Source organism: Trachurus trachurus, assembly GCF_905171665.1.
Source record: "Trachurus trachurus genome assembly, chromosome: 3".
Taxonomy (NCBI): Eukaryota; Metazoa; Chordata; class Actinopteri; order Carangiformes; family Carangidae; genus Trachurus; species Trachurus trachurus.
The window spans coordinates 13,931,213-13,955,918 of NC_139893.1; the positions used below are offsets into that span (position 1 = coordinate 13,931,213).

Sequence of the window (24,706 nt, forward strand, 5' to 3'; positions counted from 1 at the left end):
TAGACATTCCTTTTGTACTTTCTATGTTTTTGTAAGTTTATAAAATGTTGATTCACTTTGGTTTTCGTGAGTAAAAGTGTATGTATGTAGAGTATGCGCATGAGAGAGAGGGAGAGAGAGAAAGGAAGTGTTGTTCTCGTCAGGTTAAGAGGCCACCTGTGAGTTGTGGTGCTGGAGGGGTGAGGGTGAGGGTGAGGGTGGGTGACAGACAGTAAAACAGCACCCCAGCCTGGCTCTGACAGAGTGCAGGTCTCACCCTCCTAAATCTCCGACACACATCTTCATAACTACGAACATCTGGAGCCCAGTAAATCTCATTAGAAAAGACACATACCTCGGTGTCAGCTGGCTGTACTTCACTGACTGCCCCCTTTCTGCATAGGCAGGGCCTTGACATAGGCACACACACACATGTGCACACTCAATTCACTATTGTGTATAATACCCTCCAGATTAGAAAGGTAGTTTACATCCTTGTGCCACATGATGGCAGTATCAGCCTTTTTAGTTCAGCAGATGGGACTCAGCCTGTGAGCGAGGCTGCTGCCAAAGTACAAGTACAACTACTTTCACACCTCCGTCCTCAGAGCGTCCACCTCCATCGTTTCCTATAGAGCATCCTCAATAGACATGTAAATGTCAATGACAGAAAGAAACTGGAAGGCTCATTTTGAATATACCTTGATTGAACCATTAAATATAGAAGATGTGGATGGAGTTGTGTGTCAGCTCGTGTGCAAGTCTCTAAGAGATGGGATGATTCAGCTACAGCAGGTATGTTAATAAAATATGACTGAGCGTTGGCACAGAGAGCTGTTGCACGGCTCTGTGGGCTAATTATGTCATATACCTGGAAAAGCAATGTAAACATGCACATAAAGGCATCATATATTTAGCTGTGGGCTACGTGTTCACGCATGGGAACCACAGTGCACATTTGCTGAAGGCTTTCGCTCTGCACCTGCACAACTCCTTTCATTTCCACTGCAGACACTCCTCAAACTTAACAGAGAGATTCAAATGCCGTTCTCCTATTTCAGGGTCACATACGGCTCATTTGAAGTGGTGATTCAAGTTGTTTTCCAATCCACATAATGGCTCTGAGGTAGTATCTCTGTGATGTCTTTTTTTTTTTTTTTGCTTCTTAATCCAATGCACTTTGATTAAGATGTGCGTCTCTTTGTTCTCTCTCTGCAGGGGTGCCGGGAAGCCAGGAAGATCAGAGGGACAGCAGAGTTGAACATTTTACTCACTCCAGTTCACTTTTAACTGGAGACTGCTGAGGCTGTGTGGAGCATGAGGAGCCCGTGCTTTAAACGTCCTCATTCATTACAGCTGTCACTCAGAAAGAAAGCTGACCTCAACCTTAGATTGATCTGAATTCTTTCAATTGATCGAGAGAGGTTCTGATTGGAGAGGAGGTGATATCAGTGAACACAACAAATGCCTGCACTCCGCTCCCATATACTGCCAAACGTTACCGCCGATCTGAATGCATGAACACACACATACACGCACACACATATGCAGACTCGCGTTGCACACTCGCCACCAGATGCCCCCTCAGCTGTACTGCTGGCTGTTTGCCTTTAAGGGGTGTCAGCTTGGGTAATCTCAGGTGACATACACCTGGTAACGCACAGCCCAAGACATCTGTAGGACAGCAGGCCTGCTAACTTCACAGCCTCCAAACCCACATGTAACCCCCCTTTAGGTTTCTTTTCAAATGCATTCACGATATAACCTCACTCAAAGGCAGAAAACAACTGTGGTTCACTCTACACATGGACAACGTCACCCAACCTAATTTCTTCACCCTTTATATTGAGTTATATTAAATGACGAGTCTTTTCATTTACTTGGGTTAAAAGGACTGAATTTTTTTTTTTTTTAATATGTCATCATGTAAAGTCCCAGGTGCATCCAACATCAGCATACAGCCCCAGTTGTGATTCTTTGGGCCAAAAAGACATTATTTAACCTCCAGGAGCTGGAAAGGTCAGTGCACATGTAGCACACAGAGGCCTCTGTCAGCCCCAAGGGATTGTTAACAAGGTCAAGGCCCCAGAGAGGAAACTTAATGGGGTTACAAGGAGGCCTGTGTGTAAAAACAATGCTACACCAACAGGAGGCGCTGTCAGGGAGTGTTCATATTAAGTGAAGCATGTTTTTAGTTGTATTCCCAGACAGCATCCCCCCCTTCCCTCAGGCTAGCTCTCTTGTGCAGAGCTGCTGCTCCACAGTCTGAGGGGCCTAGGGGTTCTTGGGGGGTTTTCCCTGTGGTATAGCAGGGAGCCTGAGGGGCTCCGGTGTGTAGGAGCTTTGGGAATGCAGAGGCCTTGGGGGCCTGGAGCTCAGATGGGGCCTAGGGGGTAAACTTTCTCACTCAGGGAGCAGAGATGGAGCAGATACAGAAAGACAACGAGGGGAAAACACCTTGAGAGGAGTCTGTCAGATATGCAGGCAGCAGCCGGGAAGATCCCATGAGGATACACAGGCACAGAAACACAAATACACACATGTATGCATACTCAAAACCAAGTCCTATATGTGGGCCAGGAAATAGAAACAGATAGAGCTTTTTAAATATTCCCCTCTCTCCTCGACCATCCAGTCTTTCATCTTCTCCTCTTTTCTCCCTCCTGCTGTCTCCTCCATTCCGCTGGAAGATATTAACTTCTAACAGGATTAGATGTGTCTCTATCATGTGAGATACAAGATCACAAACCTACCCAAGCTCCCTGGGGAGCAGCGGGATGGGACGGATGAAACAAGGCCTCATCTCCCCTCTCTTTCCCTCCATCCCAAAGGTATCCAGATGCTGGGACATGGGGGGAGAGGACCAGAGAAAGGAAGGAGATGAATGTTGACAAATGGAGCGAGAGAGGCGTTTTGTCCAAAGATATCAGTCTCCCTGGGATAGCTTTGTCTCCACCCTCGCTGTCATCGGCTCCAAAACAACTCTACTGTGGACCCACTTTGTCCGTCTTTTTAATTAAAACTTGAAAAGTTTCTCTCAGCATATATCATATAAGATATGCGTCAGAATGAGCCTGTAAAAGCTGCTTGAAACTGATTTTGAGTCAACCTGACCTCAGTCCACAGATCTCCTCCATTACTCCAAAGGCAGTTATAATTAGTTACCAACTCACTAGCTTTATGGTTCCTAAATTGAAATGTATTGCTCTTTAAAGCCTTCTCTCTAATTGTGTAGTCATTAATGGCCTATTCCCTATCTACACTGCGTTGATGGGCACATAAAAACTCATGATGATAGACGAGCACCAAGTGCAGTTGTTAAAAGACACGAGGTTTTCTCTTGTTCTGCCTTGACACCACTAGGTGGAGTAGAGTCCTGTGGTGGGACACAGGAGGAAAAAACACTCTCAGAGAAGACATGAAAGATTGATGGATTCCTTCAAGCTTCATTTTCCAGAGGTAGAAACATGCAAGGCGCTGAATTAGCCTACATTCACATGACACGCATCCACAATCCCACAACTTGCATGAACACAGGAGAAACAGTCTGTGTATCATTAAGCCAGTGTTTCAGAAGTTGGCACTCAGATGTTGACCACACACCAGAATGAGCTGTCCACTTTAAATTGATTTCAGATTAATTTAGTAATTTAACTGTTAAATGTCTAGCATAAGCATTAGACATAAAAACTTGAGTGCTGTTTTCAAATGCATTTTTTGTATGAGGTTTTATTTGCACAGCCTGGGACAGAAGAACAAGTTATTTGTTCTTGTCTTATATGGTTCACCACCAAAACTAATGTTTTTCTTGTGTCTTATGTGAGCTAGGAGGCACACAACACAATAAATTACACAAGGAACAAAAAGGAATCAGCCAATTAAGACATCACCATTTGCAAATGGTTGACTGTAGTGGTGCAAGGAAAATTACAGAGAACCTTTAAGGCTTCACTGGTACATACAGCCTTGTGCATCATCTGTGCCAAGGCCTTAACTTCTTTATTTTGCATAATCATTGGATACAAAGCACATGTGCTGCTGACTGATTCTAATATAACTACACAGAAACTCTGTATGTGGTAGTAGTACTTCCACTAATTATGATTACAATATCAATATAGCAACAGTCTTTCAGTCTATCTTAAATGTTTTGTTCTTCTGTGGGAAGTTATGACTGCAACTTCAGCAGGGAAAATATGATGATAATTTGAGTTAAAATATGGAAAGAAAGGGAGAATCCATCCATTGAGATGTAATGTTAAAACATGGCTTATAAATCACATTGGTATATTAAAGCATTTTGTGTAAACAGCTTGATCATGAACAGAGATTATACTTCTTTCCTCCCCCTCTTTTTGCTATCATGCATGTTATTATATAATGGGCAGAAAGCCCGTTATGAAAGCCAGAGGAAGGGTCAGATGTCCCAAAGATCATTACAAATCCCCAGGGTGGAAGGAACAAACACAAGAAATAAAAGACAAAGATGAGGGGATGCAGATATACTTGGATGAAAAATAGGGCATCATGATGATAAGAGTCAGAGATGAGCAAGGGAAATGGGGGTGGAGGAGTGTGTGTGGGGGGGTTGTATGTGCTGTATAGTTTGTTATGCAGGCAGTTTAATCACAGAAGTCATTTTTGGTTTGCTGCTGTTAATTGCAGATATGGAAATTGCAGTGTACTATGAAAAAAGCTCTTTAAAAGGAGATCGTTGGTGGACAAGGCTAAAGGGGGGGAGGGGGCTTGGAGTCGTAGGCATTAATATGCTTCACTTTATGACCCTCCTCTCCCACTGTCTCCATCCTGTTCTCACCCAGAGGGCTCATTATTGTCAGTGGAGAGGGGTTGATCTACGCAGACACTCATATGAGCGCCGTCTGAAGGCATTACTGTACACACACTCCCCCAGTGTGAATGATTAGGATCCTATCAGAAACAGGAGGGGCAGGCTGTTAAACATGACCGCGAGGCAGGTTGCGCAGCGTCCATGTGCCCCCATCTTCCACAGGCAAACACGCATTTGGTTCTTTTACATCTCTTTGCACAAATAATACTCATCCACCTTCACTCACACAGTTGGCCCAAGATGTACAGATGCACCCTGACACATGACAAACCTCATATGCTACTTGGAGGGAGTACATTGAGCCACTTGGTGTTTTAGGCCTCCCAATTATTTAAATGTATGATGCAAGACTGACCCCACACTCTTTGGCAAGGCAAGGCAAGGCATGAGATTATTAATGGACATTATCAAGGCCAAAAATAACAAAAAGCTACAAATGTCACTGACACCTCCACTTTGAATGTTCCTCAGACCTGGAGTTTTTTGTCAGATGGACAAAGAAGGAATTCATCTTAGTAGAAATTTACATTCTTGGATGACACTGTTTAAGTGGAGCAGTGCCAGAGTTTGGTAAGCTATTTCTGCAAATCGTTAAGAAATAAGCATTGTTTTTTATCATATCATGCTCCCACAAAGTCATTTAAACTTAAAAAATGTCAAAGAAGTGTAAAAATATCGAACAAGACGTTTGAGGCTCCTGCAGTGGTGGCCTGAGAGTCGAAGAAGGTCCTACATTACAACAGCGTAATACAGCCCACACATACATCGCCTTGTCCCTTGTTCCTAATGAGCTTTATCGCACTGGTCCCGCTTGACTTGTCTTGCTAACTGGCACACATATATCCATATGTTCCACATGAGCAGGCAGAGGGGACAGGCTGGGTGGCAGGGCTGCTTTCTCAGTTACATCTGAGAGTTTTACTGCAACAGCCAGCAGCAACAGTCAGCTTAACTCCATCTCTGCTGTGCATGAGTGTGTGTATGTGTGTGTGTGTGTGTGACGGTGATTAGTCATGAGAAGTGTTAACAGCATTTGCGTGTTCCTGATGTTCATTGGGTCAAAAAGTTGCCAGCAGAACTGAATCTTGTTCTTCAGCCTTCAGTATGTCCATGCAAAACTTTTAAGCTTATAAAGTCAGTTGCCAATAGATAGATAGATAGATAGATAGATAGATAGATAGATAGATAGATAGATAGATAGATAGATAGATAGATAGATAGATAGATAGATAGATCCCGAAGGAAATTATTCGGCCAGGCCGCTCCAGAGGAAAATAACTTAGTTAAAGAAAATAAATAGGATACAAAGAGGAAAATATATGATAAAATATATCCTGCAATATCTAGACAATGAATATACACGACAAAGGAGCAACCTAGATATAAGTTAAAAGTTAAAATACAGTGCAACATTAATTTACTAGGAACATCATGATATAACTAATGTTACTGTATCTTGAATACAGTTTCAGCATAAACTGAACATTTACCTCTTTATGAATGGAGGATATACAACAGAACCACTGGATAAGACTGCATTAGCTTTTGTTAGGTGTTTCTCATAACTGAGTAACATAACAGAACTCGGTTAATCTAGTCTAGGGGACTGAGAAGGCGTTTGTTTGGGTTGTAGGGCTGAAGTCTAAAAAAGCCTACTGCAGACTGTCTGTGAACAGTGTCCATGCTCTGTAACAGCTGGGAGGTAAGGAAAGTAGGACTCTGCTGCGTCTAGAAAAAGCTAGAAGAAGGTCAGTATCTGAACAATTATCTGAAATTATCTAAATTTATATAATAGCTTGTTCCAGCCAAGAAATTATTGGACGAGTGACTCCATTAGTGCTGATGTACAGAACAACAGACTTTTAACAAAGTGTGTCACTCATGCTTTGCAGGTGTTCTGTTTGTCGTTAATTAGCATTAGGCCTACTTCAACGGTTGTTAATTTACACGAACAAACGTTGCAATGCAAAGATATATGTATTTAGAGAAATAATATTCGAATCAAGTTATATGGTCGTCAGAAGAGAATGAAGGGAAGAAAGAAGCCTGGATACTTTGTTAATGAAGTAGCTAGCTAGTGTGCAGGTCAGGAACATGTTAAAGTGTTGCTTAGGAGCCATTATCGTCTCCAAAGGAATTATAGTAAATAATCAAACAAATATAAACTGTCTCTTATTTTTTGTAAACTTATATTGTACTCGTACAGAAAGCATAAAAGCTGTGATTTATTTCATCACCTTGTACCCATATTGCCGTGAAAAGACACCACGTTTATATGCAGTGTTACGTCTCCATTCTTGAACAGCAATAATGAAAAGAATAAAATGGCCCTGAATGTATTTACTCAGTGCTGATTCTTTGCAGCCTAACACAAAATACCCCAAGAGCTCTTTTTTTATTTTTTATTTTGAGACGATTCACGATCATTTTGTAGTGTGGAAAAGGAGACATGTAGATGCGTTTGTGCCCAGGTGTGATGCAGACTAGTAAAGCAACTGAGGTTTGGGACAACAAAGCACCAACAGGAAACAATGAGGAAAACTGACATTATTATTTTCTGAAATTACAAGACCTTTTGCATTGTTCTATGCACCTGCCATGCAGACAGATCAATACACAATATGAAATATGTGACACCAGGTTGATACAAAACATTGTGTTGGATGACCTTGGAGTGATGTAACAAGTAGAAAGGAGTCAAAAGAGGAAGGGAAACTTTTCTTCTTCCTTATATATTCAATACAGTATTTAAAAAAAAACTAAACATAGTTGAAGTGGACACTTGTAAAAATGTAAAGCTCAAATGTAACATCAGCAACAGTCAACAAAAACTGAACACAGAGCATACTGTTGGCCTTAATAAATACATTAAAAACTACCAGGAAAAAAATCTTTCACAGGCTAAACTAAAACCAAACACGTGCAAAAACCATGCTGTTTAGTTTCATAGCATTTGACTAATCAAAAAATAATTAGGATCATTTGGCCAGGAAAAAATGTAAACAAAGAAACATTACGTGTCTTCAATAAAAACAAAACAAATCTCTATTTGAACACGGTAGTCCTTTCCTAAAGTTCAGAGGTTATCTGATAAATAAATAAAATCAGCGGAAATGTTCTGAGCTGTTGTTTCACATTAACTTTGCTATCAAAAACCATTTGTGTATCTGACTATTAGTGTAAAGCTCAGCACTCAGCCTTAACAGGTTGTTTTTTTTCCAAAGACTATCTATACAGATCTCTGAGGCAGCAAAGCCGGCGATGCGGCTGGAAGGCACCATCGATGGAGAGTAAGTCCACTGAGTCTGACTTTGCTCCTGAATGTCAGAAACAGAGCCGTCGACTCAAGTGCTGAGATGGACTTTTAGTGTTAGTGGTAGGACCGACCTTCCTCTTCTCATTTGATGTCTACTGTGTTGGTTCCAAGGCCAACACACTCTTGTCTGTCCCACTACAACAGGGAAAGGATGGAGAGGTGGTAGCGGTGATAGATGGAGGAATAAGAGTCTGTCATTTTGTCTTTGTAGACAAAGATGTTCAACAATCCTCCTCTTATACTCACACACACACAAACACACACACACACACACACACACACACACACACACACACACACACACACACACATGCACTGAGAGCTCAGAGTTCATCGTGGTTTCTGGTGAGGTCCTCTCCGTAGTTGGTGGCCTGACTTCCAACAAACATGTTCCAGTTGTCCAGAATCTCTTCTGTGGTCAGCATTTCATCCTGAGAAGAGAGGACAAGGCAAGATCAGTAATCCCTATTTTAACAATATGTGAAAATGTTTAACAGCAAGAGTATTTTCTTGATATTGGTCCAGCAAGAGCAAAAAGTTGAAATGGTGGAAGGAAGATGTCTGCTCATGAGCATGCATTTCAAGGAGGCCGAATGACTTCTTTTTGTTGATTTATCATAATCATGGTCTTGTGGTCCTTATCATTACTTCATATAGGCAAAATGAAAGGAATCAGGACTTGAGCGTGTTGATGAAGCTCAATCATGTCGTACCTTGTCCTGGTCGGACTCGTACACCAGATGTCTGGCCTCAGCCTGGGCGTGGTCGTAGTCTTGGGGCATAATCCAGTGGCGGATCTCGTCCTGGTCCATTTTACCATCTTTGTTCAAATCTCGGAAGTCAGAGAACTGTTCCCTCTCGGTCCTGACCCAGTCTGGCTCTGGACCCCCATCCTCATGGGCAAACATGTCAGCTGGAGAAACAAAAAAGGCCAGGTTTTTGCACATGAAAGGTAAATGCGGTCAATGGGATTGATTCTAAACACTTAACGATATATTAGGAAAATGTCAGAACATTATAATCTGTTAATGGATGTTTTAGTACCACTCTGTATTGCAGATGTCATTTTAGAATAAGTTTACTGAAGAGGTACAAATACCAGCTAATTGTTGACATTTAAAAGGTGCTCCCATATTTATGTTTTCATTTCACATTACTTCATTGTGACGTTAGCACTGTATGATTAACTGCACTAAACATCATATTGCTGTACTTGTATAGACTGTATGTCTTGGTATTTCTGTTTCCATGTGTCTTCGTTGTTTGATTCATTTTCTTTTAATTAATTGCTTGGACTCACCAATATATTCATCCTCATCCACATGTCCATCGTCGTTCTTGTCAATGTCCTCCAGGGTTTCCTGCAATCACAGTCAGTTAATGATGTCATTAAAGGGAGACACAAGGGTCAACAACAGTGAAACTTTCACTTTGACCAATAAAAGAGAAAAAGTCATGCCCAAGGCAGGACAGGTGAATGAATGAGGGTCAGTTTACAGCTGGGCTGGCAGACTGATAAGACAATTACAGGATTCCCTGCTCATAACAGTCAAACCTTCAAAATGGTTTTAAGCAAAGTACAAAACCCCCAGTGGACCGTTTTCTGTCAATCAACGGTTACTTAAAACTAAAGGTTTGTTGTGCAAGTAAAGCATTAGTGATCACACGCTTACATGTACAGTGATTATAATTCATCTGGGCATATCATGTACGCAGAAATGATTGTATGCATCCTTTCCTACAGGTATGATGGCCTCTCTGAACCCTGCTGAATGAATAATGACCATGTAGCATCTATAGCTTAATAGCTGGCTAATAATAAATAAGAACATACATCCATTTACTATACCCACTTGACCTGAGAAAGGTTGCGTGTAAACAAGAGGAGATGTTCATTAAAAATATAAAACCTATGGGCTACCTGAGCACTCTGTAAACACTGGCAGTGTGCACATTTCACAAGCACGTGAAAGCCACATCACAATCACAGTAGTGCATTCAGGGATACATATATCTGTAAGTCCAGGCGGTAACACTCATGTCATAGTGTGCCAATACTATACAATAGATTTGGATGGTAAACTAAAATTGCAATAATAAGATTGCCATTGTTTTTTAACTTAAAAAGTCATTAGTTTAATACAAAGACTGTGCAGGGATTCTGTTAATATTTACTTGTAAAATTATCACTCAGAGAGAAAATTAGAAGTCCAATCTTTCCCACAGAGCTGGATTCTACTTGGGTGGGACTGGGGTGGTGGGCTTACTTAAATTAATTTCTTAAATTAATTCTAAAATACTAATCATAGGTAATGTGCTTCAGAGCAAACAATTTAATTACCTGAATTGAACAATAGACACACTCCCATTGTTTCAAGTTGTGTCAGACAAATAACAAATACATTGCAAAACACCTGAGAGGGGATATAGTCAATAGATTTAAGGAACAACATTGCTCTTGTGCAGATGCGTACACACACACACACACACACACACCTGCTGGACAGTGAATGGCAAAAGCACTTAAACCAAATGGCATGTGGGTACCGGTTGGAGAGATGGGGGGTATTTTTTTAATAGTTTACAACATGGTGTAGTGGAGGTCTCTGACCTATCAAAGCAGATAGTGGCAACAGAGGCAGATATCAGCAGGTAGAAATGTGAAGCCGGAGAGTGTGTAGGTGTACAGTTTCCACACAGTGAGATGAATTAATGTTCCTCCCTGAGCCTGGTCTAGGAACTCCATTAGTTATCTGTCCCGCTGGCCTACAATCATGTCCTGTCTGCAGCCATAAAGCCTTTCCTCCTTCAGGCTCTTGTGTGACTGCATTCAGCATCAGAACACATATAACATGGTCATATGAAATATCTGTAGCACAAGAAGAAGTCTGAACAATTCCTATTGTGACAGGCCTCTCATTGGCTTAAGCCAGATTCACCACAATCTGAGAAGACGCCACCCGGAGAACTGTTCGTTGGTAACATTCGGTGACATCATAAAAATGAGCGATTAATAATTAACTCTGTCAAATGGGTAGTACAACTTTTATGAAGACTGCAGCATAGCGCACTGCTGCTAACATTTGCCACACAACAGTTCCGTGAAACTAAATTCATATTTTAAGACCGAGTCTTAAATGGGACAGTTGGTCCATCCCACTGGACCTGTTCCAAAAAAATAAAGAAACTCAATCATTTCCGGGCCGAGTTAAAATTTCATTAGGGAAACTGCTCCTGTGATAAAATTATATTTCTTAGAGGCCAAACAACTCAGAAAACTTTAACTTGAGGGGGTTTCATTTTTTCTCAGTGCAAATCTAAATGTGTAACACTATGTTAAGTGTACCCTGTGAATAAAAAAAAACCTCTTAGACAAGCACTAGTCATGCTACCCTGCCCCTTTCTAATCACATTTAATCATCATGTGGTTACAGAGAGCTTACCAGAACCACAATATCCCTCATGTGCTCAAACTCCTCGGGGTGGAGGAAGGCTGTGAACTCTTCTCTGTCTGCTGCATGGTCCCCGTTCAGATCGGCAGACTGGAATCGCCGCTCGTCTCGCGGCAGCATCTTCTTGAAGCTGAACTGGTCTGTGGCATCCTCAAACTCCTCTGGGTTGGCTAAGAGGGCGAGGGAAATCAGGTTACTGTCACGCCTGTAAACAGCTGTGTTTCACTTTAACACTGTACTTTACAAAGAAAGGGATACAGTGCATAAAACAAGTGACTTCTTACCAAGATAGTATCCGTATGTGGCTTGCTTGTACTCATCCCATGAAATCTTGTTATCCTTGTTCAGGTCGTAATCTGTCCACACCTTTGCCACATTCTCATATACGTAACGCTTCTGTACACGTTTGATCCAAGCCTTGAGCTCGGCTGTGGTGATGTAGCCATCAGCGTTGCTGTCTATCCGTTCCACAATTTTTCTGTACAAAAAAGGGAAAAAGAGAGGAAACCTTTGTTAGACATATTATTATTGATAAATATATGATTCTGGTGTGAAATATGGGACACTTCTCATGTCTCATGTTCCTTGAGATGTTACAGGCCCAGCAGCCAAGTCTTAGTACCATTTCACCTCCTGTCCTACTGATGAGTTGTCCTATGTTGATGTACTGTGGTAAACCAGCACCAGCAAGTGGGAGGCTAAACAACTAAATAAATATTTGGCAGCTCCATTTTTACTACCAGGGAAGTGGCTTTAATTAGACTGGTGGGAGGGGCAGGCAAACCCACTTTAGTACCAAAAAAATGCAGTGTAGCTGTGGTGTATTCTTAGCCCTGGGTTGCCACGTTGAGATGTTACAGGGGTCCCTCCCACTCCCAACGCCACAGGAACACGTTGTCTTTCAGGGGAAAGCCCATCCAGCCAACGTGTTTTACATGGTGCCAGCTTGTCATCCAAGGAATGACGAAGAAGAAGAAAAAAAAAACACACTCACACACACTTTGAAGCACACAAACACAACCACGTAGCGCGTAAAGTTTACGACAGCACTATGAAGGCTGTCTTCTGCCACACTACTTTACTCCAACTCCATCACCTAACAAATGGTTCTTTAATGACTATCTATAATTAAGATTTCGGCAAAGCAATTAACTCTGTAGCAGTGAGTGTGTGTGCGAAGACTGCTTCATGCAGCCCTGTAGATCTGCTGGCATGCACGTCTTTCTCAGGCACTTGTGCTCCTGTTGTTAAATTTTAATGTCCTTAGCCTGAACAGTTACACGCAGCAGCAGGAGAGAAGTGAGTGTGCGTGATTTACAAAAAAAAAAAAAAAACTAGACTGAATGCAGCAGCTGTGACAATAACACAACCACTGTCAGTGTATTGCCACATATGCAACTCGGCCCATGTTTTACAATAACAATAATATGTTATTTCCTTACCCAAGCCTGTCCTTGCTCTCCTCTGGGGTGAGCTGATCAAATGTTTTGGCATCTTCTTTGCCCAGAAAGGCCTCATGGTCGTACTGGTAGCTTTTATTGTCTTCGTGCGCTGGCCTGCTGCTCAGTTCTGCGTCTTGGTGGATAACTCTCTCTTTCCTTAACGTTGGTTTACCGTGCACCACAACAGTGCACAGGAGCACCGCGCACACGAAGCTGCTGAGGAGGTCCATCAGTCAGTCAGGGATGATGAAGCTGGGTTTCTGTGTCTCTCTCTCTCTCTCTAGGGGCCACAGCTGTTGCTTCCCAACAGGCCTATGTGACTCTACAATGCACAGTTAGCAAGCTGCAGTGTAGAAGCTTTCACTGTTTGTAGCGCCACGCTAACACAATAACGCTAACACTGACCTTTCTTCCTCTCTACAGCAGCGGTGTGCGACAACACTGCAGCGGCATCCAAACACCAAACCTGCAAACAGCACCTGGGTCTGCACACACAAGACACTGAGAGCACCTACACTCCCCACTCAAGCGGTTTTAGGCAATCCTGTAGCCTTTTCCTGAAGGAAGGGATGCAACCAAACCGGGATTTCCTGCCGCCTTACGCACAGCCAATCACAGTGTCCGTTCCCGTCAAGACCCTGCCTCTACCACTGAAAGGAGCTCTCTCATTGGTCCGCAAGATGTCGGTAACTCGAGAGGCATTCAGGCGCCACGTTGCAAGCTGACGCTCGAATTAAAAGCTGGGAGTCAGCGTGGGACTGTGTGGAGCATAGACTGTATTTTACAGTCTATGTGTGGAGTCAGTGAGAAGTAAAAACACGACTTGTACACGAAAATGTACAGGTCGCTCGACAACTTGCAAAGCTGCACCAGTGGCATGGTCACGTTGCCACTCGTACCAACACGCACTCGCCATTACAGCGTGGTTGTGGCTGTTTGTGTGTGTGTGTGAGAATGTGTTGAGGTGGCCTACACAGGTATGTGCACGTAGCCTACAGGCTGTGATAACTTGGGTTCAAGCCCCCAATGCTTTAATTATGCACTGTCACCCACAAATATGCAATCCCTGCAGAGTCTTGTCCTCACTGTAGTTTGTTATCTAAAACACAAGGTGGTGAAAACAGGGCCCCACAAACAAACCTGGAGGTGGTGGTGGTCTGTTCTATGTTTGAGGCATGTTGAGGAGTTTCTCATAGGCCTACTGTTGAATCTCTTTGGAGAACATGGAGGGAAAACTGTTGCTCATGCTAATAACATACCACACTAAGCAGAGTGAGCACATTGCACCACCAGAGAAACTATAGTCTAATGTTTGTTTGCTGAACAAAAGCTGTCTCATTCATTCCACTGTTTGAGGGAGGATGATTATCTTTGATGCTGGATAATAGCTGGTGGCTTAGTAGTAAGGCGGCTCCACAAACTCATTGCAAACAGTACAGAGGGAAAACATTTTTTTTATGTTTTATTAAAGATTTCCATTTAGAAACGTATGGTCTTAAAAAAAGGAATAGTTAATAGGCTAGCTGTTGTGTGCACCTCAGTGCATCTGCTCTGTCACTGTTTTGGCATGGAGGAGGGGGCAAGGAGAGCATGATTTCCATATAATATGCATAATATTATTGACCCACTGTCTGCTGCAAGGCCTCTTGCATGACTGAACCTACAACAACAACTTCCAGGAGTTCACCTGAAAGTCCCAAAGCACCATCTACGTCTCTCTGCTGTTGTTTCTACCACATTCTGTAGATATGGACTGGGTTTAAGTTAAGTTTGAACTCGTAGTTTTATTTGCTGGTTTGGCAGAGAACAGCTTATACGAGCTTATACAACGTTATAACATTGGGTAATATGTGCTTGCTTTAGCCTAGTTAATAGTAACTATTAGTAGTGACCAACCTTGAAGAACAGCACAGGTGTGAGAGGAATGTGTTTGCAAACATATTCTAAAGTTTTGCTTTGAGACATGAGCAATGGATTGGTAGTTTTTGTGAATGTCTGCTGAACTGCCCTCTTCCCCCAGTGCACAGCTGCTTCCTAGAGCTTTTTTTATAGGACCTTCCATGTCTATCTACCATACCACAGATGAGACAGTCCAGCATGCAGATAACAGAACATAGACTCAGAAGGGGGAAATCATTTTTGCCAAAAATCCCCAGTCTGGGTCCAGGCTCCATTCGGTTCTGCTACTCATATGGGACCAACTCTTATTTATTTATTCTTTTAAAAGAGGGTAGCTGCAATGTTCAGCATTTGCTTGATGCATATAAATGAGAGATAATGGTGGCTGTCCTTAAATTTTGTTTATTTAGATCCTAGATTATGGTGAGGAGGACATGTAAGTTCTAAGACAGTGTCATCAATTATATTATTTAGATTGGAAAAAATAAATGAAAACATCCTATAGCTACCATGTGTTAACTTCTTCCAATTCTTTGAGCCATGGAGCATGAAGGAACAATTTCCACTTAGCTCCAGGGACCCAATACACTGCATCAATATCAGCCCCAATGATGACAGTAAGTGGATTAATGGACGGTCGAGATCTAACCTATTCACATGTTGCAGTCCCTCAGTCATGTTTGGGACATTGTCAGAAAAGTTGGTGTCAGAGTGTGAAGGAGTTTGGGTGAGGGGGTTTGGGAAGCCTTTGCTTGCAGTATCTTCTTTTGAGAAAGACAGGAGCAGCTTTTGCATGGGGAGGGGGTGCCGGTGCAGTCATAATTTCATGAAGAAGACTAGAAGAATCACATTACTGAGCTGTATCTCAACATGCTGTAATGTGGAGGAGCAGACTCCGTACCCTGGAAACAACTTGCTGACACTGCCATGCCTAATCCTCCTTCGTGGGTAGGAGAAACATGTATTTTGCCATTCATCATTAGCATAATAAGCCAGCACATGGCACTTTGCTGTTTTGCATAAATAGTACACCCCAGTTTATGATTATAAAGGGACCCTGGGGCTAACTAGCCTCTTTATTCAATTAATGAATAGTTAATATATTTAAATTAGTCCTGCCTGGTCAATTTGAATCAGTGTGTTGTGCAGACATGAACAAATACAAATGTGTTTTTCCACTTAGATAAATTTACAACAAAAAAAAAAGAAAGTATAAATCAATTTAACTTCATAAAGTGTGGATTGTATTAAAAGTTACTGATATTAGATGTAAATCTTGGACTATTTTTTGTTATGGATATTCAAACTTTGGATGTGCTACTGATCTGAGCAGGAAAAGGATTTCTGCCTTTGTGTTTAAATCAATATATTGGCGGTTTTTAGGTGTAGCCTTTGTGTTGAAGGTTACTGAGAAGTTAGGGATAATCCTAAACAATGGGAGCATGGCTACTACTACAACTATAGCAGGCATTAACATGCTGGAGAGAGAAACTAGATGGAAATAGTGGCTTTCAACATGAATATTTTACTGAGGAATCGAAATGGGAGGGGGCTGCAGCTACAGGGGTGTTCAGTTAACCATGAGATTACACACACTGCAGAAGGCATTTGGTTAATGTAATTAAGAAAACCCTATGGTGGGAGACACAGAGCATTAGTGTCCAGAATATACACTTATGCTGTGGCCTCTTCCTGCCCTAGATTGTATTTCTCTTATTTACATTTTTTTAGTGCATGTACATGTGAAGGTATATTACTCCAGCATTTTTATTCAGTTGTTTCATTAACATATGCACATGTCAAGTTGTTTATTTAAACTTTTATTTGAACCCATTTGTCTTTGTTTAAGGTGACATTAAAGATAAAAACAGAATCTCCTGCTGAGGCCAACCCTCTGATTACTGCTGTCGTAGCTGAATATGTAGGTATCTGTAAAAAATCAGGTATAAGACTAGGCGCAGCTCATGTGTTCACCTTATTATTATGTTGACAATTATTTTGAAACACAACTGAATCATATAATGCTAAAAATGAGGATTGTGAAAAAAGTACTTTTACAACTGCCATTGACTGAAGATATTTAAAATTCAAGCAGAGCTGTCATAATTAGTTGTTAAATAGATTAATAGATTAACAAAATTAATTAGTAACTATCATGTTGGTCATTATTAGAAAAAACTGAAAATGTTTCAGTTGTAGCTTCTCAGGCGTGAGGGTTTGAAGCTTTCTTAGCATATCATGCGGTTTTTGACCATGAGTTCAATAAAACATCATTTGATTAATATGACAGGTAGTTTTCTCTGTTTTCTGTCAGTTTATAGATCCATCAGGAATATAACTGACAGATTAATAGACAGCACAAGTGTTTAAAATTGCGTAAAACATGTTTTTATAGGGTACTTATTGCTGTTGAACAGTTAGGCCTACCTTAAATAGGAAACAAAATAATCAATCAGACAATAACAGCAGAATCCAAACTTCTCTGATTCAACCAGAACAGATTTACAAAGATGATTTGTATGAGTGAAGACGTTAACCTTTGCAATGTCTATGAAAACATGTCTTTGATTTACTGTTCCAAAAACTTCACTTGCTACTATTTTTCCTTCCTTCATTTGTAACAAATAGTTTTGGGTTGCAGTGTGTTCTTGGGATTTTCTTCATATGATTTTTGTGTCACCTTTTCTCACACAGTTTACTGTGAGGTTTTGGTTAGTGGAGGAGCTTATATTGATTAGACTGAACAATAACAGGAAATATAGAGTCTCTCATCACACAATCTCTCCACAATTTCCCCCATCCCTGGTGGATTTTCATAGTTATAATAACTCACCGCTCCTACTATTCTGGATAGATTAATAAACTTCTCATTGCTGCCACATAGGAGAAAAGAAACCTTTGCTCTGTTTAATGACAACTGTAAAGTGGAGGCAATCATGGGATGCCTCCCATGACATTTCCCCGTTCCTGTCCGCTCCACTTATCTTAGACAAATGGCCGTGCCAGGCCACTATCGAGATGAAGCGTTTTCCCCGAGTCATTACGTCTGTCACCGGGGCCATTTCCATATTGAAAAATCTGAAACAATAAACGACGCCTGAGCCTTTAATAACTGTGAAGGAATCATATTTGGAAAATTGCATTGAAGCAATAACCTTTTCTCCCTGTAATTAGATGACAGAGAGGTCCTGGTTTTAATTAAGTCAGCAATTTATAGTCGCACAGCCATACCTCAGCGTGCTGATTAGTATAGGAGGGATCACAGAACAGCGTTGCCTCAATTTGAACAGATTTGATCTAGTAATTACTGTGTTATATGGCAAAGGCCGCAGCAAGTCCCAGACTCAAGACTTTGTTGATGCGGTGCTCTGTGAAGCATGGGCCTTCCCATCGTTACTCGAGCTGCAAATATGTGGCGAGCAAGTGTCTGTCTGAATAGGTCTTCAAAGGGGGTCATCAACAGAGGACATAATGTTTGAGGAGGCATATTAAGGTGGAATTGTGAATATGAGGCCCTGTGTGCATGTCTGTGTGTGTGTGTGTATGTGTGCGTGTGTGTTCGAGAGGATTTGTTTGGGCACCGCATCCTTTTATGCCACAGCTTAATTGATCCACTTGGTCACTGTTAAACGTTAACGTTTCATGAGGGGGAGGAGGGGGGGGGCAGAACGGTTAAGGATGCTGTTTTTAGTGCTGTGTTAATAAACATGGCAATTTACTGTCAATTTATGTCCTGACAGGTCGTAATGAAGACCATGAAAAGAAGATTAGCTGGAGCTGTGGTGAGTAGACCGTCTGGGGACCGTCATCATGACACTGTGGGGACCAGTGCTTGTTGTGTGAGCTGGCAGCCTCTGGCTTTCTGTGGCCGTCCACATGATTGACATTAATAGTCCGCTTTTAGGGGGGGAAATGGTAGATTTGATTTTCTCTTCTCTGAATATGACATTTATCTCATTATAGGCTACTGACGTGCACCTATAGGCGATCAGAACAACAGCACATCGCAGCCTCCTCAACACATCATTAGTGGCATCAAACAGATGCTTGTGATCTGTGCCACTAATTTCATAAGCTTCTCAGACTAACCATAGCAGCGTCTTCATATCATTTTGTTTATGTTCTGTGTGTATTTGTGTTTTCTCTCTACCTCAGATGTTTGTGGTTGGTCGCACAATTATTCTTGACTGTATAAGGCATAGAAAGTCATAAGTGGCAGTAAAATTGAGGATTCAATCATATAGTGATGCTCAAAAAATAGTTATGGGATGTGGGATTGTAACATGAAGCTGCGTAGCGGCTAACATACTGGCCCTGCACCATAGCATCCTTTGTTTTGTGTCAGGACCTTTGGTGAACGTCATTCCCCATCCTTCACGCCTCATTTCCTTTCATCTTTTGAAAGCTAAGACCTCTAATAAAAGGCAGAAAAATTTCCCAAAACACTCCAGAAACGACTTGGACACACCTGGCAGAGTTCAGACAGAACAGTGCATGTAGGCTTCTGCAGGACTTCTCCCAATCTAAAATGCAAATCCCAGAGGCCTAATGGGAGAATGGGGTTAATTAATCCTAGAGGACATCTCAGATTGAGGAGAGGGGCTCCTCAGCCCCCTAGATCTTCCCCTCCATAAAGGTCATACTTCACAATAGGAGAACAATGCATGTCTCACCCCTGTGAGGACTTCTCGTCCCCTCCCTCTAAACATCTAATTTGATCTCCTTCCTTAAATCAGCATAACTATATCGCCTGAGAACAAACCCCAGAACACAACGGGACATTAAGTGCTAATACTAAACGCTGTCCCCGGGCTCTGAATCATCCATAGATCTGTGACAAAGCTCCTTCAGAGGCGATGGAGTCTGGTGCTAAATGTCTGCCACTGGCTAAACATCATTTTGTGTGCTGACGCTCCATGCTAAAGACTCTGTCTCTAGGCCTTGGCTGCGTGACTCTGCCCCATGATTTATGGGTCATCATTTGGGTGACATTTTCCTCTGGTCCAACATTGTAGTCAGTTGGCATTACAATACTTTCTTTACACCTTCCCTGCATTGTGGCATGTTTGAGGGAGACTGCCACGCACAAGTGTGTGTGCATGTACACCACGAATGCCGTTTCCAGCCTTTGTGCTGTTGCTGCAGGGTTTTTCTGTGGCAGAGGACTCTTTTGTACTGCTGCCACAAAGACCTTAATGCCATGTGATGTAAAGAGGTTTATCTCTGTAGTCTAATGACCCTAATTCTTCTCAGAGCAAAGCATCAAGAGATCAATGTCAGTTCTATGAGAAATTGGCATGATAATTGAAACGCAGCAACAGAAGAAACAAAAAAACAAACTATATATTAGTGTTTTCCGCGCTACAACTTACTCTCCTACTCTTTTAGGTTATCAATAACGCCCACAAACACTCTTTACAGACTTGCTTCTCCATTCCTCCATCCAGGAGATGGTGGATCAGTTTTGGCTGCGGAAACAGTGTCTCCCCCTGGGCTGCAGAGTGGCTCCTGTCCCCTTCTCTCCCTGCAGCTGGAGCTACCAGAGCCAGATGCTACGTAGCTCCACCACCCTCTGTCCCCCCTGTCTCTCTTCCAGGAGGATGGTGCCCAGAGAGGAGGATGACAAACGCCTCTGCCTCCTCTTACTGACGGATTTGGACGACCTGACTCCAGCCCCGCACTGTTCCAACCGCCAGCACAAGATGTTGACTTAATGGAAGGGGGTTGGCTGTGGATAGGCCCATATGCGTTTGTATTGGGAAAATATGGCAGGGCGGTGTGTCTGTGTATCCCCGTATATCTGTGTATTCAACGAGATTGTGTGTGTGTCTCTGTGTGTGTGTGTGTCTCTTCACCTAGCCCAGACTGCCTACATCCATCATGCCATGGCGCTCTGGCAGAGAGTGGGACTCAGACAGCTTCACTAACACACGGTCAGTTAAATTGCCTGTTAAATTGTCCTGGTCCGTAGCTATCTTAGGTGTAGATAAAAACACTGCACTTAAAGCCTGCACTTAAAGGCAGAAATTGTCAAGTAAATGCCAGCCACCCTCCATGCATAGAGAAAGAGAGAGAAAGGGAGAGAGAGAGGGAGAGAGGGAGAGACAGAGATCCTCTAAGGGAAACACATTTCCATTACAAGACAAAATACTGCAGCACACTGAGGGGAATTTGTGTGTGTGCGTCTATTATGGATGCCACGGTTATTTCCTAAGCTAAAATATCAATAATCAAACATCGAACTATGCAGATATGTATTCAAATGTCTGGAAGAGTCGGAAAATTATTAAAGAAGCCCATATATTGGCTGTATATGAGCTCCAGGCCCACCTGATCAATAGGCCAAATTATGCATTGAGCAGCAAAGCTGTAATACTTCTTCATCAACCTTCACCGTGCGTCCTTAATGATTAAAACAATGGTCTCAATCCAATACCTTTGACATTTCTCTCCAAGCAACCAAATGGAAAATTGAGTCTCATTCTTTTAACATTACTGGGATATTAAGGATAATTGCCTGTTTACTCCTTGTGTACCTGGACCAGAGAGATTCAGAGAGCTGCTCTCCTGTAACCATTGATATAAAGGCAAAGGTGGGTTAGTTACAGCTCTGCGGCAAAATGTAACATACACGTTAAAGAGAAAATCAATTACACATTAGCAGAAACAGGAATTTGTAATCTAAGGTTGTAAAGAATTAAGTATTAAGAGATGGTAGGAATAGATAAGAAGCTCTGTTGCATTATGTCTCTGACTGAAACACTGCAGTCTGTTTAATGACTCTTTACTTAGTGATAAGGCTTAATGCTCTAAAACTTTTTTCTGTGTTTTGCTTTGGCCCTGTTTTGAAAATGGCAACCTTTATGTGTATTTAAATTTATATTTAAAGACTAATAGTTATTATTTACACTAGTTATATATTAATGTTCTCTAAAGTGAGTTAGTTATTTCATGGATCATGAAAATAATGATTCAGACATTTCACTAGCTGGGTGATAAGCCTAACACAGAAATGTTTTTAAGTGTAGTTAAAGACTGTTGACACACACAAGTTTGTCTTCTTTTTCTTTCCTATGAGGCTCAAAATAACCATAATGGATTCATTACTGTAAAAAAGTTTTATTTAAGTATCTACATGTTTTATTGTATTAATATTAATGATAATATGTCAGACATCACCAATAATTGGAAATTAGAAGCATGATAAGTGGATGGATGTAGCCTGCCAACATAAACTCAGCGATATGGGAAGTCATTTCTATTGACATACTAGGAAACTACATACATACATACATTAACTGCATCGATGAACAATATGTGACCATGACTGTAAAAACATCAATAAGTGTCAGGAGCTATTAACATGTTGATATTTGCATAATCTCATAAAAATCGTTTTATTGGATAGCTCCAATGTGTAACACAGAGAACACTGGATAAATCATATGATCAGATCAGTTGTGGTATTTGAAAAGTCACATTTGTTGTCACACCTTGTTTGTCCTGATTTATGGTGTGAAAACCACATCTCTCATAAGGAGATATCGTTAATTGTTTATTTTTTTTCTTTGATTAGAAACTCAATTGATTTAATGAGTCAGCAGTAAAAGGATCCTTTTGTTGAGGAGTTTATTTCTAGGAACTATATGACAACATCACAGTAGATGCAGATGGCGATAAAACTACACCTTCTCACCCTCGTTCACATGATGCCAAACGCACATGAAAGAGCAAAACCTTCATATTTTCATTTACTTTTATTATGGAATTAAAACCAGAACTGAAGCCTTTGGTAGATCTATGCAAAACATCAGATTCAAACAGTTTTCAGTATTTTGTTGCGCAGAGTGCGAATCAACCCAGCAGCGCGATTTGATATTAAACTCTTAACACCGTTAGTGAGGGTTGTTTGGTTGATCAGTAGTTGAGTTGGGCGCTAGGGGGCAGAAAAGCTCCACAAGTGGCGATGATGGAGCGCCTCTCTCTCACTCACTCCCTCTCTCCCCGCTCTCTCTCTCCTGCTTCTTATCATCTGAAGATGGTTTTGTAACGCTGTGGTTATGCTTTGCATCAAGAACTTCAGTCGTACTTGATTTGAACTCTTTTTTGTTGCTTTTATTGTGAAGGTTCGCAATAAAAGGTCATCCATAATGACCTGTTAATTAAAATCCTGTCCCACGCACCAAGCAGGCAAAGATGACTCTGTGGTTCAGGTTGAATCATGAATAACAATATAAGTAGCAATATGAAGCTATAACACAGCGGCAAGTTATAACCTTAAATCCGGTAACTATAGGTCAAAGTTATACTGCAGGAGTTTAAGGAATTAACGCACTTAAAGTCTCTGCATCAGAACTATTTAGTTCTGCGGAGCTGATGCGCATGTTGGCGCGCTCGTATAGGAGGAGATAGTTGGAGTGGTGGCTGACTCTTATTTTGGCACCTCATAATCACATCCTCCCTCCGTCGTTTATAAGGCTGCCTCTCCCAGGTCTGAATCTTGACTCGCTTTCAGCTCTGCCATTTGTTCAAGGAGATGTGGCGAGGTCGAGAAGCCAAAGTGCAGCCTCCTTGTAGGCCCCTCTCCAGTGGTGGCTGAGCAGGCAGGGAACTTTGCGGGGGTTTTTGGCTAAAAATCCGCCCATCTGCTTGCCCATCTGAAGAGGGGCAAAATCTTAACTTTCACCGTGCAACTTATATGGAGGAGGTGTGTGAGCGCGCGTGTGCGTTGGGGCTGCGTGCGTGCATGTGTGGGCGTGCGTGCGTGCGTAGCAGCGAGAGGGGATGAGTGGGGACTGACTGAAGCAAATGCGATGAATATTCATAACAGCACATGTCACAGTTTTGATGTATTTTGTATAACGTGGTCCGTGTGATCGGTCTATATGAATTATAAGAAGCAGCTAGAGGCTCCAGTCAGGATAGCCTATTCCAGATGCACTTTTACGCACAGCATTTGCGCAAAAAATATATTTCAAAAGGTTTCACCACTGTTATTGTTAATGATATGATGGTTTTACCTTGAGCCATTCATGTGATTATTCTTATTTCTAACTGGCCCTGAGAGCTTGGGTTAACTCCACTCCAGGCAGACATATCAGTGGACAAAATTTAAGAATATAATTCTTTTTAATGTGATATAATGGCCAAGCGCGCATGCCACTGAATAAGAAATAAGCGATACCAACTTTTACGCGCGGTTTAAACTTCACTCTTGTGCGTGTATAATGATCCTGTTGATAATGGTCCTGTTTGGACCCTCAGATCAGATGCCGGGCTGGTGCGCAGGCATCACACTAATGCAGGGTGACCGGGGGCTCTCTCCTGCGACAAAACCCCACAGCTGTCCTCAAATCAATACATGTCACAGAAATATGAAAACAAACTCCCAGACCGCCGCGACTCCCTTCAGTAAATAGGGATGTCTGTCTGATCTCAGATGAGGGGTTAAATACTGTATCATAGCCTACAGAGTGGAAATTATAAACCCATCTAACCTGACTGTGTAGAGTTTACTACCTTTTATAGCCTGACATAAAAATATGTTATTTAAACCATGGTGCAAGTTGCATAAGAACAGATTGTTCTGGCTGAGCCCTGTTTAAACGTCTTGTATAATGATCAGCAGCCCATCAACCATGATTATTTATTGAATTATTTGAAATATGCATAACCTATACTGAACGCGTTTGATTTGTGAGCTTCCTCTTTTCTTTTCTTTTTTTTTTGCAGCAACGCAGGAGGAGGGTTGCATCTGTTAGGGTCCAAT

General features: G+C 41.8%; 2 protein-coding genes across 2 annotated transcripts in view; one reads left to right on the top strand and one right to left on the bottom strand.

The window, feature by feature from the left end:
• Positions 1–7,342: 7,342 nt before the first annotated feature.
• On the bottom strand, positions 7,343–13,568 carry rcn1 (reticulocalbin 1, EF-hand calcium binding domain). The gene is made up of 6 exons (XM_083993294.1): positions 13,039–13,568; positions 11,881–12,074; positions 11,588–11,766; positions 9,445–9,505; positions 8,858–9,057; positions 7,343–8,575 (listed from the first exon to the last, which is right to left on the bottom strand). The coding sequence occupies exons 1-6, from the start codon at positions 13,266–13,268 to the stop codon at positions 8,468–8,470; spliced, it is 972 nt and encodes a 323-aa protein (XP_083849420.1). The 5' UTR covers positions 13,269–13,568; the 3' UTR covers positions 7,343–8,467.
• Positions 13,569–13,836: 268 nt separating this feature from the next.
• pax6b (paired box 6b) overlaps positions 13,837–24,706 on the top strand; it is a 38,109-nt gene continuing 27,239 nt past the window's right edge. The window contains exons 1-3 of the mRNA XM_083996227.1: positions 13,837–14,015; positions 18,678–18,719; positions 20,385–20,870. The gene's annotated coding sequence lies outside the window, so the exon portion shown is untranslated. The remainder of the gene's footprint in view (positions 14,016–18,677; positions 18,720–20,384; positions 20,871–24,706) is intronic.